This window comes from Mesoplodon mirus (assembly GCF_964341445.2).
Source record: "Mesoplodon mirus genome assembly, chromosome: 9".
Lineage (NCBI taxonomy): Eukaryota > Metazoa > Chordata > Mammalia > Artiodactyla > Ziphiidae > Mesoplodon > Mesoplodon mirus.
In genome coordinates, this window is record NC_138985.1 from 69,939,652 (window position 1) to 69,957,824 (window position 18,173).

The window sequence follows — 18,173 nt, forward strand, 5'->3', positions numbered from 1 at the left end:
GGAGATCAGCTGGGTGCTTTGTGACCATCTAGAGGGGTGGGATAGGGAGGGTGGGAGGGAGGGAGACGCAAGAGGGAGGGGATATGGAGATATAGGTATACATATAGATGATTCACTTTGTTATACAGCAGAAACTAACACAACATTGTTAAGTGATTATACACCAATAAAGATGTTAAAAAATTAATTCTTTAAAAAAAAGAATCGCTAATTTAGATAATAATTACCAGTAGTATTAATATCAATTATTAACCCTCAGTAATACTAACTGACACTAATTATTAACAGTGATTACTGCGGTATTTGTTCTTGGGCTGTTGTCTCTCTGCAGCTAGGGGACAGAGACTCTGGCTGTCCCTTAAAGATACACCTGTTTGATGCTCCGCTTCCGGCACTGCATCCTCACTCAGCCTGTCAACAGAGGGGCTCTGCTTCGTCCTGCAAACGTACGAGCTAGTTGTGGTGTGAGACCTGCCCCAGGTCACGGCCAAGCACATGAAAACGCTACTTCAAGGGCAGGAATGTCTGGGCCGGGGATGCTTCATGTTTTCTTTTCAAAATATTTTTCTTTGTTGGTGATGAACACAAATGGAAAAATAAAGCCCTGCTGATGTAAAACGATTCCTCAATCCAGACGTGGCAGGGGCAAGGAGCTTCATCATTCATGATTCGAGTTAGGCTGTAAACATGTCTGTGTCACAGCGTCTGGCCCGTCAAGCTCTGGGAATGCAGACCTGCACGCAGACGTTGGGACCTGCCAGGTACTGGCGCATTCAGGGCCCTGGAAGATCAAATGTGTTTTCCAATCCCCCCGGTGCCGTGGAGGATCCAGGGCAATTTAGAACACTGTCTGTAGCCTGGCCAATTGGGATTCCTCATTTTAAAGTCTAAAACTATAATAAAAATAACCAGGCAATGAATATGCAAAATAATCCGAGCTCTTGTGTAGGTCCTCTTGTTTCTGCCCCTGATAACAGTGGTTTTGCCCCATTCAGGATGGCTTAGCTCCATGAATCTTCTTGCACGTTTCCCGTTTTTCTCTGTTGCCATGAGGACTTCTGGAGAGAGTTGACAAGGTCCCCCTGTAAAGTCCAGAGCCTGGACACCTGCAGACTTCACCTCGCCATCCAGGCTGGCATCCTTGCCGGGAACAGAAATGAGGTTTTGCTGATATGTCACCTTCTCGACCAGCCCATATGGGTGCTTCGTGATTGCGCAGCCCTTTTCTAAGCTCATTCCTACTGTCCAGCCCCCACTGACACCCTATCCACCTCACCCCAGGGCTCAGAGTTCACCCTCCAGCACTGCGGATGAGGCTGGGATCACAACCAAACTGGGGGCTCCCTGAGGGTGGGTCCAGGCCTTCTTCTTCTTCTCTGAATCTCTCCAGAGTGGGCCCACAGAGGGCTGGGCTCAGAGAAGAAAACGATAAAGAATATTGACCTACTGGGGTACAAGGTGTCCCGTGGCTGTCATTTCTCTGTGACCTTGGTGTTAGGACAGACACAGGCTGACTTACCGACAGAGTGGAAGGGGGCTGCAGGGGCCCAACCCGTTTCTCCTGGGAACGTGGAGTCCCACCCCAAGGCCGGGGCTGAGATGGGCACGGTGTCCTGTAATCCTGGTGAATATTCAGCCGTTCTGTCCCCTTCGCTGGCTCCTGCCTATGCAAACAGCCACCTGGGAAGGGGAGGCAGACGGTGTGCTGGCAGCGGCGACAGGAGCAGGGGATAGTGGGCAGGAGAGCGGGGCTCACCGAGGCTGACCGAGGAGCCGCTGCCACGCCCCTACCATGGACAGCAAGGTGTGGGGTGCCTGCCTCCTCTGCTTGCTGCGCCCCTTACCCATCGTGAGTAGCCAGCTCAGACCCTCCTGCCCCTCCCACTGGGCTCGAGATCTGGGAGCCACAGGGCCGTACTGGGGTCCACCCTTCACCAGCACAGGAGTCTCTCTACCAAGCCAGTGGTGGCTTGACTTGCAGAACTCCTCATCTCCTCCGTGGCCCCCTCCTCTCCCCCCCTCCCTTCCCAGGCAGCCTGCTCATCCCTGGGGAACTCTGACAAGCAAACCGTCCTTCCTGGGGCTGAACGGAATTTGCTTGCCCGTTGCTCCCCCCAGGGCCTCTGGGGGCCACAAGACTCTGTCCCAAGACAGTACTTCCGCCTCCCCTTCACACCCCAAGTCTTATCCACACCACCTCCTCCGACAAGCTCCCCAGAGCCCTCCCTCTCCCCACGACCCCTGGAGCCACTCCATTTGGTTGCTTCCTTTGAAGAGGGTGTGGCCAGGGACTGAGAGGCCCTGGATAGTAAGTGAGCAGCTGCTCCCCTCCGGCATCTGGGGGACACTTCCTCGCATGATACGCCCTGGGGCCCTGAGAAGCTGTCCATCATCAGATATTGCTCGGAAGCCTAGCGTGCTGGAGAACAGGCTGCCAGGAGGGGGCGCTCTCTGAATGTGCCGCAGTTCCCCAGAATGCTTTCCCGGAGTGCATGCAAGTGACAGGGACGTGGATGGGAGACACAGGTCTCGGAGGCAGCTGCAGCTCCCGGGGACTCCTGAGAGCCCGCGGGGACTGAGGGCTCCCTCTCCTCCACTGGCTTGCGTGTGAGTGTGTGTATGTGGGCGGGGGCCCGAGCCGCGCCTCCCAGGCACTGTGCTGCACCTGCCCCTCATGCATGGCCTTTAGGCTTGAATCCTGGAGCCGTGAAACTAGCTATGTGATCTGTGCAAGTCCCTTCCTGAGCCTCACTTTGTAAAAGAAGAACACAGTATCTGCCCCCTAGGGCTGCTGTGCATGAAGTCAGATCTGACTTGTCAAAGGCTGGGCACGGGGTGTAGTATGGGAGACTTCTGTGCCCTCCCCTCTTCAGTGAGGGGCGCCTCCTGCCTCTCATCAGTGTGCACCCTACAATGAATGCTCTATTTTTAGGAGGGGAGACTGAGATCCCGTGGGGGTCATTCAGCTGCTGGTGGCAGGGTCAGGGCCAGCACCAAGTCACTGTTTCCCAGTGTGGCCTTCATCCCGTACAGACCCCGGGTTAGCTGTAGTCACGGTCAGCAAGGCTGAGGTATGCAGGGTGACACAGTCTCCCCTCAGGAGGAGTGGGTCCGGTACAGGGGCCAGATGATCCCTGAGCCCTAGGTGAGTGGGGCGGGGGCGTCCGTCAGGAGCCTTTGGGTAAGTCTTGGAACGGTCCACCGTTCACCACCCCGTGCCGTCTCCACCTGTCACCACACATCTGGGTCATGAGTTGGGCTTCCCTGAATTTTCCTCCCCTTAGGAACTGTGAGGGCTGTCTGTCTCTCCTTTCGGTGGGAGGCTTCCCACCAGGGGCCCTAGTTCTTCTGGCCTCAGTAGTTCCCTAGTCGGGCCCTGAGAAGGTATCCCAGGAAGGGATGGGCTGCAGACGTGGAGGGGGAGGAAAGACAGATGGAGCTCGCAGTCCCATATCAGGCGAGTCTGCCCTCCCCATCTACCCGCTTCTGACCATCAGACCTACTGGGGAATGTGGGGGAGTTAAGACTGGGGAGATGCTCTGCTCTGAGATGGCTCCTGGGTCCTTGAGTCCCGGGGAGGAAGCCAAGAGGCACCACCAGGTTGGAGACCCAGAGCCTGGGCAGCAGGTGGAAATCTGTAACCTGAGGTCCCAGGGGCCCAAGCAGGAGGTGGCAGAGCTGAGCCCAAGCTGGATTTGGGCGAACAGGGTCAGCAGGTCAGGACAGGGGTGTCCTTCCCCGTAGGGCAGGGCTGGTAGGGGTGAGCCTACTTACTGGGCTGGGTCTCCAGGTCCTCTCCTAGCCCACTGGCCAGTCCTTGGGTCCCTTCCATGTGGTCACCTACTGTCCACTGTCCCCACTCTGGTGTTTGAAGTCCCTTCTCTCTGACCCCAGTCCCTGTCTCGCATCCACTGTGCTCTTTGCCGTGCCTGGATTTCAGTCAAAGGACACTGGGAGTTAATTAAACACCTGCTGATACAGACTCTGTGCCAGACATCGGGGCTTGTGTGTGCATGTGTGGGTGCATGTGGGTGCGGGGATGGCCGTGGGAAGGGCTCTCCCCTCACTCAGCTCAGGTGCATCTGCCCTCTCCCTTGTCTGTGCACGTTCTTTGTCCCAAGTGCTCTTTTCCTCACCAATTAAAAAAAAATGCTCCTTTTTTTTCAGGTCCGGCTCAAATGCCACCTTCTCGGTCCCTGTGAGAAGGGCCACCCTCCCACAGTGCCTGTCCTGCCTCTGATCAATTTGTATTGAATCTATCAGGACCAGGTTTTAGCTCCCACCCTCACTCCACTCCTCCCTGTGAAATCCTTGGGGACAGAAATCTACACTGATTGAATTTGATGTGCATGTTGTACACAAATGTGGGCTATGGGTCATATTCACAGTGTAAGGAGCATGTCTTATAAAGCTGGGTTCCCTCACATGTATCTGTCTGGGGCTGTGCCCTGTTGGACAGTCCATTTCAGTTTTTCTCCAGTCTGGGGCAGTGGGAGGGAGAGGTGTTAAGAATTCCTGCCTTTGACTCCCAGCTTCCTAGAGAACTTGTTAAAATGCAAAGTCCTAGATCCAGCCATAGATCTCTGCATATTCTTGGCTCCATCCCAGGTGATCTGCAGTTAGATCATGAGGCACACTTCCAGAAATACTGCTAGAGAGTTTCCAGAAAAACAGCTTCTTTACCAGCTTCCAGGGATCATTCCCTGTGGTCACTGGGTGGCATCAGACTCTGGGAAACTACTAAAACTGTAATCCTTCATGATTACTGAGTCACACAACAAACCCGTTATCTCTCCATGTATCTATCCATTACCTATCCATCCATCTTCATGTGCATGCCCTCATCCATCCACCTGTCCACCCATCCACCATGCATCCAGTCATCCATCCATCCATGCATGTATTCATGCATCCGTCTATCTATTCACCTATCTATTGTACATTTGTACGTATGTTCACTCATTCTACCAGCCAGCCACACAGTTACCCATTCATTCATTCATCCATGAATCCAAATTCATCTGCTCTTACACCTCATTCATCTACTCATTCACTTATCCATCTATCCTCTCACTAATCCACCCATTTTTTTCACATATCTTTGTCAGGGTACCTCTGAAAGCAGAGTCTGAGACAAAGGCATCCGTGTAGGTAGTTGTATTAGTTTCCTATCGCTGTTGTAACAAATTACCACCAACTTAGTGACTTAAAATGGCACTAATCTATTTTCTTACAATTCTGGAGGTCAGAAGTCGAAAATGGTTTTCAATGGTTTAAAACCAAAGTGTTGGCAGGGCTGCATGGTCCTTTCTGGAGACTGTAGGGGAGAACTCGCTTCCTTGCCTTTTCCAGCTTCTGGATGCCACCTGCATTCCTTGGTTCATGATCCTCCACCTTCAAAGCCAGCAGTGTAGCATCTTCATCTCTCCCTCTCTCTCTCTCCCTCTCTCTCTCTCTCTCTCTCTCTCTCTCTCTCTCTCTCTCACACACACACACACACACTCACACACTCACTCCTCTGCCTCTGTCAGAACATCTCCTTATCTCACCCTGACACTCCTGCTTCCCTCTTATAAAGACCCTTGTGATGACACTGGGTCCACCCAGATAATCCAGGATAATCACTCCATCTCAAGATCCTTAACTTACTCACATCTGCAAAGTCTCTTTGTAAGGTTGCATAGTCACAGCTTTCAGGGATTAGGACATGCACATTTTTGGGGGCCATTACTCTGTCTACCAAGGTACTTTATGCAGAATTGCCTTCGGGGAGTGGGAGTATAGAGTAGGGGAGTAAAACAAAGAAGGAAAAAAGGCTGCTACATGGATGCATTATTGAGTTGGCCATCTCTGGGAGATCTTCTGAAGACTTTTGTTTAATGTGACTCAGAACTTCCATGAAATGAAAAGGGGAAGCATCAGTCCAAATCTCTATTCTCTCTGCCTCCCTGCCTTCCTGCTTGCCTGCCTTTCGTCCAAATATCCACTAAGCATACCTGGATGAGTCAGGCCCTGTGCTTAAGAGCACAGCCATGGACATGAATCAGGCTTTATCTCTGTCTTCAGGTCATTAGACCAGCAGACCCAGAAGAAGCATCCAGTTGGCTTAGCTCATCCCATTAACTCTCTCCTGCAGGTACTGGGCCACGTGCACCCAGAGTGTGACTTCATCACCCAGCTGAGAGAGGATGAGCGAGCTTGTCTACAAGCGGCAGAGGGGATGTCCAACTCCACCTTGGGTACGTGGCTTGGGAGGGCGGGGGTGGCTTGTCATGTGTTTCCTGATCTCCTCCAGCCTCCCATTCAGGATGGTGGACAAGCCTGTCCCCTGGGCTGAGTGTCCTCTGCCCCCATCTCGCTGCCTAGGCTGCCCTAGGACCTGGGATGGGCTGCTGTGCTGGCCGACGGCAGGCTCTGGCGAATGGGTGAGCCTCCCCTGTCCGGCTTTCTTCTCTCACTTCAGCTCAGAGCCAGGTGAGGGGCGATGGGGGTGTGATGGGGGAAGGGGGAGGACGCGGAGGTGATGTGGTTTCATCTGGTGGTGGCAGAATGAGGTGGCCACCCCCCTGGCTTTGGGGCCAGGCAGACCCGGATTGAGCACCACCTTCCCCCTTCCCCTCTTTCAGTGTGACCTTGGGCGAGTCAGTCACCCTCCCAGACCCTCAGCTCTCTGACCTCCCGTGACCTGGGGAAAACAAGAGCAGTAACTGCGCGGAGGGTGGGGTTAATGATCGGGGCTTGGCAGTGCTGAACTCAGGGCCTGGAATGGAGTAAATGTCCTCTGGGAAGTTGCCTGCTTCACCTCCCTGGCCTGGGTGTCTGGGGTGGACGGTCCCTCCAGGGGCAGAGAGGGCCTCCTTTTCCCCCACTGCCCTTAGGACGCTGGAGGCCCACCTCGCTACTCTGTTCCTCAAGGGAACCATTCTTTCAATGAACAGGAGGTGAGTCTGAGGCCAGAGAGGAAGTTCCTAGACCGTGTCCCAAGTAGGCTGGGCCTGGACCCCAGGCCTCTGGAGAGAAGGCTCCTCTCTCTCTGCTGCAGAGACGGGCTGTCTGTGCAGACCCTGCCAGGGTCACTCCCCAGCTCCCCAACCTCTCCTGGGGAGAGAGAAGGAGCTGTCCTGACAAAATCTCTCCTTCCTCGCCTCTGTTGCCTCCCAGGGGCCGGGGCCTTGAAGCGGGATTGCACCATCACAGGCTGGTCTGAGCCCTTCCCGCCCTATCCTGAGGCCTGCCCTGTGCCCCTGGAGCTGCTAACTGAAGAGGTGAGAGGCTCCTGGCATCTTGGAGGAAGGGTCACTGTGGATGTTTGATTGGGTGGTGGACCGCACAACTGTAGGGGCCGCCATTCCCATTGTAGTCAGCAGGTTGGAATATTCATTACAGCACATTTCCGGAAGGTGGCGGTGTCTGGAAGAGAGGGGGTCTTATTCTAACTTGCTCAAGAGTGACAGGTGGGCCATGCAGCTAGGAGGGAGAGGGGAGGCAGGGGGCAGGGAAGGAGATGTGCTGGCCACCGTCTTCTTTTCTCCTTGGCATACCCTCTCTGTGCCCAGGCCTCCAGGGCAGGGAGCTGAGAGTAGTTCTGGGAAACAAAGGCCCTTAGTGGTCCTGGGCAAGCTCCTTGCCCTCTCTGGCCCTCAGTCTGTGGGCAAGCGAGAGAAACCAAAGCCTGGAGTGATGTCACTGCCCCCTAACCTAGCTGGCACACCCCACACTTCCAAATTGAGCAGGGCCTTTGCAAGGTGCCTCCACACCCATAATCCCATATCTCTTTCCCCCCAGCCCTGAAGGCAAAGCATGAGTCTGACATTTTTTCAGATAAAGAGACTGAGTCTGGGAGGGGACATCGCCCCTGCATCCCTCAGTGGAGCTGGGTCCCGGATCGATCCCCTCCCCGCAAGGCTGCATGCTCCGTCTCCAGCTCCGGAGTCCAGGCTTGACTTTGATGGATCCAAATCCTTGGTCTTGGAAAGAGCTTTTCCTTGAAGCTGTCCCTGGCTGTCCCCTTTATTTGGGGATGTCGTGTTCCCAAGCCAGTGAGCAAGCTGGATGTCAATAAACAAGCCCGATTTCCTCCTGAGCTTTGTCAGTCCCCAGGGACGTGCGGTTTCTGTGGCAGCCTCCCCTACCCCCAGCGACAGCCAGAGTTAAGCATCTAGCTCCCCCTTCCCCTCCCCCACCCCTCCCCTGCTTCCTCACCAGCCAACAGGCTGCAAACAAAAGCTTCGCTTCAGTTTCCGAGGGAGTTTGCTGTGGTCCCCACAGACACCCCTGCCCCGACATGGGCAGTTTCGCGATAGAATTGAAAATGTCACCTGCTTGATTGTCAAGCCTCCCTTTCCTCAAAGGCCCAGTTGCTGAGCGTTCCTCCGTCTCCACCTTCCCCAGAAATCCTACTTCTCCACCGTGAGGATCATCTACACCATGGGCCACAGCGTCTCTGCCGTGGCCCTCTTCATGGCCATCACCATCCTGGTTGCCCTCAGGTTCGCCACCCTCATCACCTGCTCCAGAAACTACGCCCTCTGCATCGTCCACAGCACCAAACTTGAACCCTTACCTGGATATTCAAGACATTCCCAGATCTGGCATCGGCCATTTCTAACTTTTCCTTTCCCTTCCCCCAGGAGCAGACCCATCCCTTCACACTCCAGGTCTGGCTCCCACCTCTACACCTTTGCTTGTGTGGAACTTATTCTATTTGCTTGGAATGCCTGCCTCCTTTTTTCTCAGGGCCCTCATATCCGTTAAAATTCAAAGCTCAGCTCTCATCTGCCTCAAGAATCCTCTTTGGCTCTTCTGTGAAGCCCTTCTTGACTATTTTAATGCTTTGATCTCTGCCCTCTCAAAGCCCCACCTCACCCCACCCCTCAGCCTGGCCTGCGCTGCTCTCTGTCTCGTGGGGGTGAGTCTCCTCTCTCTGATCATCAGGGGGCTCCCCTGGGCAGGACGCTGTCCTTTCTGCCTCTGTCCTCCGCACCGTGAGCTCCCTGAAGGCAAGGGACTGCTATTCTCTGTCTTCTCACCTACCCTGAGCCCAGCTGTCCTGCAAGGTTATAGCTGAAGCCTCAAGTTCAACGCAATCCATCCAATCCAATCTGATCCAATCCAATCCAAGCCAATTCAGTTCACCTCCCGCCCTGCTCAGCCTCCCCAAGCCCTCTTTGAGCACACCAGAAGCCCCTCTCCCACCTTGCCTCCTGTTCCTCACCCCTCCTGTCCCCCCAGGAGGCTCCACTGCCCCAGGAACTACATCCACACCCAGCTGTTCATCACCTTTATTCTCAAGGCGGGAGCTGTGTTCCTGAAGGATGCCACCCTCTTTCACGGCGAGGACACGGACCACTGCAGCTTCTCCACTGTAACAGCCATGGGTCGGGGTGCTGGTGCGGGTCCGGGTGAGGAGGTTGGATTAGAGATGCAGATGTGCCTGTGGGGGTAGTGGGGGCTGACCCTGCGACTCCCGCTTTGCTAACGACAGAGTGACAGAGCGGGAAATCACCCCTCCCCCTTCCTCCCCCTCCTTGCGGTCAAGTTCTAAATCCTCTGGCTGTTTCCTGGACGACGGTGCCCATCCACAGCGCTTCCCTTATTCCACTCTCCACTCCATATTCTGTATTCCTGTCCCATTCCCCATCCCATATCCCAACCCGGACCACATTTCACTCCAGCCAGCCTTTCCATTTCACACTTCCTCTGAGCACTGTCTGTCTGTGCTGGGCGTGCGTACATCAGGGCCTAGGCAGAGCCGTGTGCCTCCCTTGAGAAGCACCCCGGGTGCCTACGGGGACAGATTATACCAGATTTTATGGGACCACTAGGTAGAAGAGAGGGCTTCAGGGAGGAGATAGCTTTGGAGCTGGGTGGGCAGCAGTGATAGGGAGGGAATGGGGAGGACCAGGGTGAACGTGTCCAGTGTGAGAGGACCCGCTCTCACAGACAGGAGAAGCTGGGGCAAGTCCAAGAAAGAGGGGTGTCATCCTGGGGACAGGGAGGTGGACTATGAGAAGAGACCGAAAATAAGGGAAGTTGGGCTGAGTGTGGTGGCCTGGCACTTACCAGGTACTCTGACACCATGCTGGAAATGAACATCTACATGAATGAACAAACCAACAGGTGACCTTCATTCGTTAATGAAAGACATAATAATAGCATTATGTATCGAGCACTTATGTGCCAGGTATTACGCTAAATGCTTTACATATATTATCTCCTTTTACTTCCTACATCTATTTTCATTTTAGTCCCATATGTAGATGAGGGATAATTGGCGATGTCACCCAGCAACTGAACGGTGGGAGAGGGACCAAGCCTGGGCCATTCTGAGCTCAGAGGCGAGCGCTCCACACCCGACAGATGAGCAGAGTCATGCAGTGAATGCATGAATGCATGCACGGGTACATGTGTGTCTGTTCACAGGATGGAGCCGTGCATGAATAAATGGTGTTCCATATCCTCAGCTCTAGGGATTGACTTGAGCTCAGGAGGGATGGGGTGAGAGTAAAAACAGTAGCAATTTATATACAGGGTTTCCGTTTAATCCTTATGATGAGGCCACGAGCCGGCATTGCAGGTTTTTCCTTTTAGAGATGAAAAGCTAAGGTGTGGGTAGGTTATCCAGATGGTAAATTTGAACCCAGGCTGTCTGGATCCCAAATCTGTGCTCTTAACCACCACATTACCTTACCACACCCCCTCTGGGGCAGCCCAAGGTGGAGGAGACCTGGAGGTTTGGGGCCTGAGCAGGGTAGGGGAGACTTGGCGGGGCTCCACTGGGTGTCCGGGCTCTGAAGCGCCCAGCCCCTGGCCCGCAGGTTCTGTGCAAGGTCTCTGTGGCCACCTCCCATTTCGCCACCATGACCAACTTCAGCTGGCTGCTGGCAGAAGCTGTCTACCTGACCTGCCTCTTGGCCTCCACGTCACCCAGTGCAAGGAGGACCTTCTGGTGGCTGGTCTTTGCTGGCTGGGGTGAGCACCGAGGGCTGGCTTGGGCACTGTGCTGGTGTTGGGGGGTCGGGGATGCCCAGGGAGCTCACACCAAGGTCCCTTCATCTCACTCACGATGACCCCAAGGCCCAGGGAGAGGAAAGGCAGCCTACAGTCCTACAGCAAGTGCTGGAGTTCAGGGCCAGGTCCCCGGTCTCTGAGCTCTCTCCTGGTCCCGCCTTCACAGTGCCCTGTGTGACTGGCTGTAGTGGTGGGAGGTGGGCATAGGATGAAGACCCCTTACTCGTGTCTTTTCTGTACCCCCTCAGGGCTACCCCTGCTCTTCACCGGCATGTGGGTGGGTTGCAAGTTGGCCTTTGAGGATGTTGCGTGAGTCTGGGCTATCCCTTCATGACACCCGTACTGGGTCCCCATGGGGCATGGACTGGACGCTCAGGCAATGAGGCTGTCCTCCAAGCTGGGAAGAGGAGAACTCCCAGGCTTGGGAGAGGGGTGGGAGATGCAGTCGTGGATCGCACAAAAGGCACTTGAGCCTGGGCAAGAAGGGGGCACAGAATCTCAGGGTTCGGGGCTCAGGGGGCAGGGGGCTGTAAGTGGGGGCCTTCTGGAACAGGGGGAGTGTTGGAGCCAGAAGAAGGCAGCAAACAGACTGAGTTTTGAGAAACTCAACCACCTAGGTGGAGAGAAGGAGTGAACCCAGCTTGGATCAGGGCACGCCTTTGGAAAGTGCCTAAATGTCTGAGAGGACATAGATAAGGCTGGTTGGGAGTAGGGTGAGGCTAGAAGGCTCAAATTCCAAAGTGAGGCACCCAGAGGCTGGTAGGTAGGGAGGAGGGAGGAGCATGGGTGCTGCAGAAGAAGGCTTTCCAGCAGCTGCACTCTTCCCACCCCATTCCCCCCACCCCGCCCCCCCATCAGTCCTGGCCTGTCCTCTCCCCAGGTGCTGGGACCTGGATGACAGCTCCCCCTACTGGTGGATCATCAAAGGACCCATCGTCCTTTCCGTTGGGGTCAGTGCCTGGGGCCAGTGTCCTATGCTTTATTCAGCCAACCTCCCTGGGTCCACCGAGCAGCCATACACAGCAGGAAACACGACTCCAGGCTGGGAGTCAGGACACCTGGGGTTCCAGCCTTGTTCTGCTGTAGATTCTCTGTGAGGCCCTCTCTGGACCTCAGCAGCCCATTGGTAAAACCAACGCTCAGGCCTCTTCTAGCTCAGAGTTTTGATGAGTCTGGCGCCCTGGTTGCGGATCACCTACCACTGCAGTGAGGCTGGGCTGGGAGAGTAGAAGACGCGGCAGCTGAAACTCCTACCTGCTCCCACGTGGAAGACAGGGCAGCTAGGACTGGTTTTTGTGGCCTGGGTGAATGTATGCATTTTTGTCAGTTTTGCAGTTGTGCAAACAGAAGGCCACATGCTTTGTGCCAGAGAAGAGCCTGAGAGGTGCTGGAGGCAGGATGGCAAGGCCTGACCTCCCACCCTTGGTCCTGGGACTGGAAAGGGAGGGGGACCCTGAGCCCCTATGGGACTGTCCAGTCTCAGGCGACAAGGTCTAGAGCAATGACCTGCACATCCATCTACCTTCACATCCCTGCCTCTCAAGGATTTGAGGTTTCTAATCCCCAAGGATGTCCCACCCCAGGCCATTTGGGTCACCCGTGACCCTTGCCTTCCACCTTCCTACACCTTTATTTCCAGGTGAACTTTGGGCTTTTTCTCAATATTATCCGTATCTTGCTGAGGAAACTGGAGCCAGCTCAGGGCAGCCTCCACACCCAGCATCAGTACTGGTAATGTGTATGTGTGTGTGTGTGTGTGTGTGTGTGTGTGTGTGTTTCTGGGGGTTCTGGGGACATAACTGGAGTAGGAGTCAGCATGGTTCTCTTTTATGCACGATTAGGCATCCATGATCCTGGTCCAGTGCTTGTCCCTATGTCCCCGGAGAGAATAGATATGGTCCCTGCCCTCCAGTAGGTCACAATATAGGAAGGATGGGGCTCCAAACAGCCAGTTGCCAGGCCAAATAGGCTGATGAGTGTTGGGATCAATTTCTACGGGAGCCTGCGGAAGGAGATCCTTTCTAAACAGATGGTGGGGTTGGAGTACAGTCTGGGAAGACTTCCTGGAAGAGGTGTCTTTGAACTAGACTTTGAAAGATGCATAGACTTGACTAGAATAAATTGAGGCAAGAGAATTTGGCAGAGGGAACAGCAGAAGCCAAGGGCCCAAAGTAAGGAAGCCCAGGGTGCATGTGAGGAGTTCTCCAGGGTGGCTGGTGTGTAGAATTGATATGGGAAACTGGTGGGAAGTGAAAGTAGGTAGGGGCCCACGGGACTTAATTCCAGCCTTGGGCTTGTCTTTTTCTGCAGGCGTCTCTCCAAGTCAACCCTTCTGCTCATCCCGCTGTTTGGAATTCACTACGTCATCTTCAACTTCCTGCCTGACAGTGCTGGCCTGGGCATTCGCCTCCCCCTGGAGCTGGGACTGGGTTCCTTCCAGGTAAGGACCCCCATAGCACTCACTCCTTCCCTCTGAGTCCTTGGGCAGGAGGAAGGTGCTGCCGCCCACAGGCTTGGTTGATTTCATGGTAGGGTGAGGGCAACTAGGCTTGTTATTCTTCCTTCCAGCCACTCATCCATCTATTCAAATATCCATCTGTCTGTTTTTCTCCCATCCATCCATCTCTCTATTCATTCAAATACTCATGCACCTATCTACATATCCATCCATTTACCCATCCATTCATCCATCCATCCATCCATCCATCCATCCATCCATCCATCCATCCAATCTATTCAACATTTACTGAGCACCTATTATGTGTCAGGCTCTGTGCTTAATACTAGGGGATGCAGAAATAAAGAGAATCAGAGAAACAGGCCAACGGGGCCAACACTACAGCCTTGGCAGGCTTGCTATGACAATTACATGTGACAATATGCCTGGCACATGGTAAGTGATGAATACGTCTACTTTCCCTTTTCCCAAAGACCTGGTCCAAGTCACAGCCTGGCGGAGAGTAGGGGAAAAAGGTAATAGGAAGACTGCAGACACCTTGAGGCCAGGCCAAGGTGATGGGGTCCTTTCTCTTTGGCCCCGCAGGGCTTCATTGTTGCCATCCTGTACTGCTTCCTCAACCAAGAGGTATGTGACTCAGGCTATCCTTATTTGTTAAGCCTTCCCTCCCACCAGTCCTAAGGCTGCCTCTCTCCTGCCCAGCCCCTGTAAATCCCCGATCAGGCCAAACACTGAGTCCTGCAATCCTTTGTGGAAATCTGTCCTGAGTTCCTGGATTGAGCTTAACCTGAATACTTCCTGTACACATCTTTTATCCATCCCTCCTCTGGGCTGGGCCAAGATTACTGTCCATTCAGCAGGAGGTGGAGAAGGCCTTTCAGGGATCAGAAGAGGGATCCAGGGGTGGGTTAAAAGGATCCTTTAATTCTGTGTTTCTAAAACTGAACGAGAGAGAGTGGGGGAAGGAATAAGTCAGCTCCTAGAGAGACAGGGACAAGACACAGAGGAACCAAGAAAATCAGAGGTAGACATACAAAGTCTAGGAAAATAAATTCAAGTGCAGAGACAGGGAGGATGATGGAGAGAAAAGCCAGGGACTCTGAGAGAGAGCACCTGGAGGAGAGATGCACAAAAAGAACAGACCAAACAGAGGTGGACAAACACATGAATAGACAGAATAGATGGTACCGGTGCACATGTAGAACTATGGAGAGATGGTAAAGAGGAGTGAATCATAACATCCCACCCAGAAGACACTGCATTTTTCCTTTAGGACAGACTTGCTTTATGGGGAGGGGTGGGAGAATTTAACTCAGTGCCCCAGACAACCAGGTCCTGTTGCTGTGTGCACAGGCAGAGTCATGGGCTCCCTCTGCTGGCCAAGGATTTGCTGTGGGCTCTGTGTTCTGCTGGAGACCTGGATGTTCGGACCTGTACCCCAGCTGTGGAGCATTGCACCCCCTTATTCTGCCACCACTGTCTCTTATTGGCTCCCTCCCCTCTGACATTCTTTGCTCCCACCCTAACCTTTCGGAGTCTTCTGCAGCCTTATCTGGCGTCTGGATGCAGACACAGGACTGCAGTATCTGATTGTAGTGGCTCATGGGCCCTGGGGTTGCTGAGAGGGGCGAGGTGGGTGGGATCTGGAAAAGGGGATTCCACAGAGAGTTGTGAAGGGATCTATCCCAGGAAGAGGTTTGGGGACCAGATAGTTAAATGCCTCTGGAGACAGGGAGCTTACTACCTATCAATGACACTTTCTATCATCAGGAAGCTCACCTTTATGTTGAATGGAAATCTGTCTCCTTTTTGTCTTTGTCACAGCCTAAATTCAGCTCTGTCAGAAATGTCACAGCCTCTCAGCAGCCTCTTTGCCCCAGCAGCCCCTTGGAGATGTGAAAATACAGACATCCCCCCACACACATCTCCCAAGTGGCTTTTCTTTCAGTTACTCTCAATCCCCTCAATTGCACCTCCTCAGACAGAGTTTGGAGGCCTCTCTTCCTTCAGGTCATGTCCCCTGGACAGGTTCCCAGTGGCCACAGTTTAGCTCAGTGGGCAGGGGCAGGAATGAGCCCCAGAACAGGGGATGGTCTAAGCTTTTGGGGAAGACAGAGTAGTTTTTTGGCCAGAAACTCAAGAAAGCACCCATAAATGTCTTTAATTGGGCCCAGACAAAGGCAGTGCTAAAAGGGAAAGGAGTCAAAGGGAATAGTCAGAAATACAGGAAGGAGGAAGTAGTATCTTCTAGAGGTAGTACTTAGCAGTGGCTGTGGCCAACCATAGTTTCTCCTGCTCCAGGAACCCCTGTCTCTGTTTCTCCTGCATGGTCTCCCCCTGCGCCCTCAGCCCTACTGGGGTTGAGTAAAGAAGTGGCAGTGGGACCTTCCTAACATCCTCCCTCTTGTCCTTGCTTGGAGGTGAGGACTGAGATCTCACGGAGATGGCGTGGCCATGATCCTGAACTTCTGCCAGCCTGGAGGACTCACGCCAAGTGGACGATGCCTTCCCACTCAAGGGCGAAGGTGCTGACATCTGTGTGCTAGGCTGGCCACATCACGTGACTGGAATCCACACCTGAACTTGGGCAGCTACACGGGCCCACCACCCTTCAGAGGAGTGGGAGCAGCGCCCCCTGGGAACCGTCAGTTGACGCCTCCACCCAAGCTGCTGCCCAGCCTTTCTTCCCTGTCCTGCCCCTGACTCTTTTCGCCCGGGTCTCTGTGTGTCCACCTCTGATTTCCTTGGTTCCTGTCTATTCTTCTCATGTTCCTCTTCCTGGAGTCTGGACCGTAGCCTAACGCCAGAGGAGCCAATAAACTTGTAAATGAATAGATACACGTTTGAGTGAAACCGTGCGCCTCTGCAGGAGAGGGATCTGTAGGCTTTATCTGAACCCCCGGTGCAGACGTGCATTTATCGCGTCTCAGTTCATGTCACGTCCCCATCACTTGTCTGTGCAAGGATCCTCTTGTTTAATTCATTAAAAAAATGTATTCTCTTTTGTCTCTACCTGCACTCCCATTCCCCTCCTCCCACAGGCAAACATTCCAATGTGTTAAATGTGAATTCTTGTGTTTCTGTGTTCTTGCAAAATGTGTAGTGTTGTGTGTGTCTGTACTCTTTTTTTTTTTTGTGGTACACAGGCCTCTCACTGTTGTGGCCTCTCTCGTTGTGGAGCACAGGCTCCGGAGGCGCAGGCTCAGCGGCCATGGCTCACGGGCCAGCCGCTCCGCGGCATGTGGGATCTTCCCGGACCGGGGCATGAACCCGTGTCCCCTGCATCGGCAGGTGGACTCTCAACCACTGCGCCACCAGGGAAACCCACAAGGATCCTTTGCCTGGGGCTACATTGAGGGTTTCTGGGCAAATCCCTTGATCGGCAAACCCTTCCCTTCTCAGGGCCTCAGCAACCCCATCTGCAGCAGGAAGGAGTCGGTCAGTAGGTGACTTCTGAGAGCTTTTCGAAAGGGACATTGAATTACAGGCAACAGAGTTGAGAAGAGCAATGCTTAACTTGGCCACCAGGTGGCAGAACAATGACGGTCAAGAACATTGGCCGGGCTGACCAAGCTCCCTGATTAGGCCCCAACGCTGGAGATGGACACAGGGCTCCCAGCGCCTGGCCTGGGCCACAGTGAGCCTACAGGGCTGGTGGAAGAAGGACCTCGTGGTCTGGCCAGCGTAGCGGGGCAGGAGGCTTTTGGAGGAGGGGGAGGAATGGGACACCCCCGAGCCCTTCTGACCCCAGTCTTGAGGAGGAAGAAGCTGATAAGAAGAGTGAGAGCTGAAGGGATAAGAGAACCTCTCTGTACAGGGTTCACACCAGATGCGAGGGGTTTCCCTGGGCCCCTGGTTTTAGCAGGGAAAGTAGGATTTTTCATCAGCCACTGCAGCATTATCCTTCCAGTCAGCCTCTCCTCAGGTCCTGAAAGGAGTTTCCTAAAGGGGAGGAAGAAACTTCCCTGTTGTGGCCAACCTGTACTCCTCTCCACTGTGGGGAGCAGGAGGGAGGGTAAAAAAGAGGGGCCTGTTCCCTGTCCCAGGGGAGACCCCAGGAATGTTGAAGAGACCCCCAGGGATGAGCCCAAACCTGGATGTGAGTAAGAACGGGTGTGTGGGGCTCAAATTCTCTGGGCTGTGGGAACTCAGAGAACAGGGTGTCGGTGAGGGCAGGAGCAGTCAAGGAAGGCTTCCTGGAGGAAGGGACTCGGGCTGGTCGTATAGATCCTAGAACCCCACCAGGCCAAGAGCCGCCATCTGCCGGGCAGGAAGCAAGAGTGTGGCTGATCTCAGCTTGAGGAGCAACGTTTGGAGGAAGGGTCTGCAGGACAGGATGGTGGGTATCAGACTCAGACTTTGTTCTCCTCAGGGATATTCATGGACATTCCTTTAGGGCTCTGGGTTCTGTGGGACCACCTATTTGCTAAGTACTTGCTTAGGTGGCAGACACCTTGCTAGCATTTAGAAACACGGCTGCAAACAATTCCAGAATATTCCTATTCAGGGGCTTAGGGTCTGGTTAGAATATGAGTCAGAGGTCTCTGTTGCAGGCCACAGGACCCCTCAGGCTGGGTTAAGCAGAAACATGATTTAGTCGAGAACGCCAGGGAGCTCACTGGGCTCCAGGAGTTCAGTCAGAGGCAGCGCTCACCCCCAACCAGGGGACCACTGTGGCGAATTCCCCACTCCACCACTTCTGGTT

General features: G+C 54.0%; 1 protein-coding gene across 1 annotated transcript; it reads left to right on the forward strand.

The window, feature by feature from the left end:
• Positions 1-1,792: 1,792 nt before the first annotated feature.
• Positions 1,793-16,014, forward strand: GHRHR (growth hormone releasing hormone receptor; the record flags this gene model as incomplete). The annotated part of the gene is made up of 13 exons (XM_082632621.1): positions 1,793-1,849; positions 6,137-6,239; positions 6,367-6,474; positions 7,162-7,265; positions 8,392-8,489; positions 9,232-9,364; positions 10,818-10,971; positions 11,259-11,319; positions 11,891-11,960; positions 12,650-12,741; positions 13,321-13,450; positions 14,054-14,095; positions 15,889-16,014. The coding sequence occupies 13 exons, from the start codon at positions 1,793-1,795 to the stop codon at positions 16,012-16,014; spliced, it is 1,278 nt and encodes a 425-aa protein (XP_082488747.1).
• Between the last annotated feature and the right edge of the window lie 2,159 nt (positions 16,015-18,173).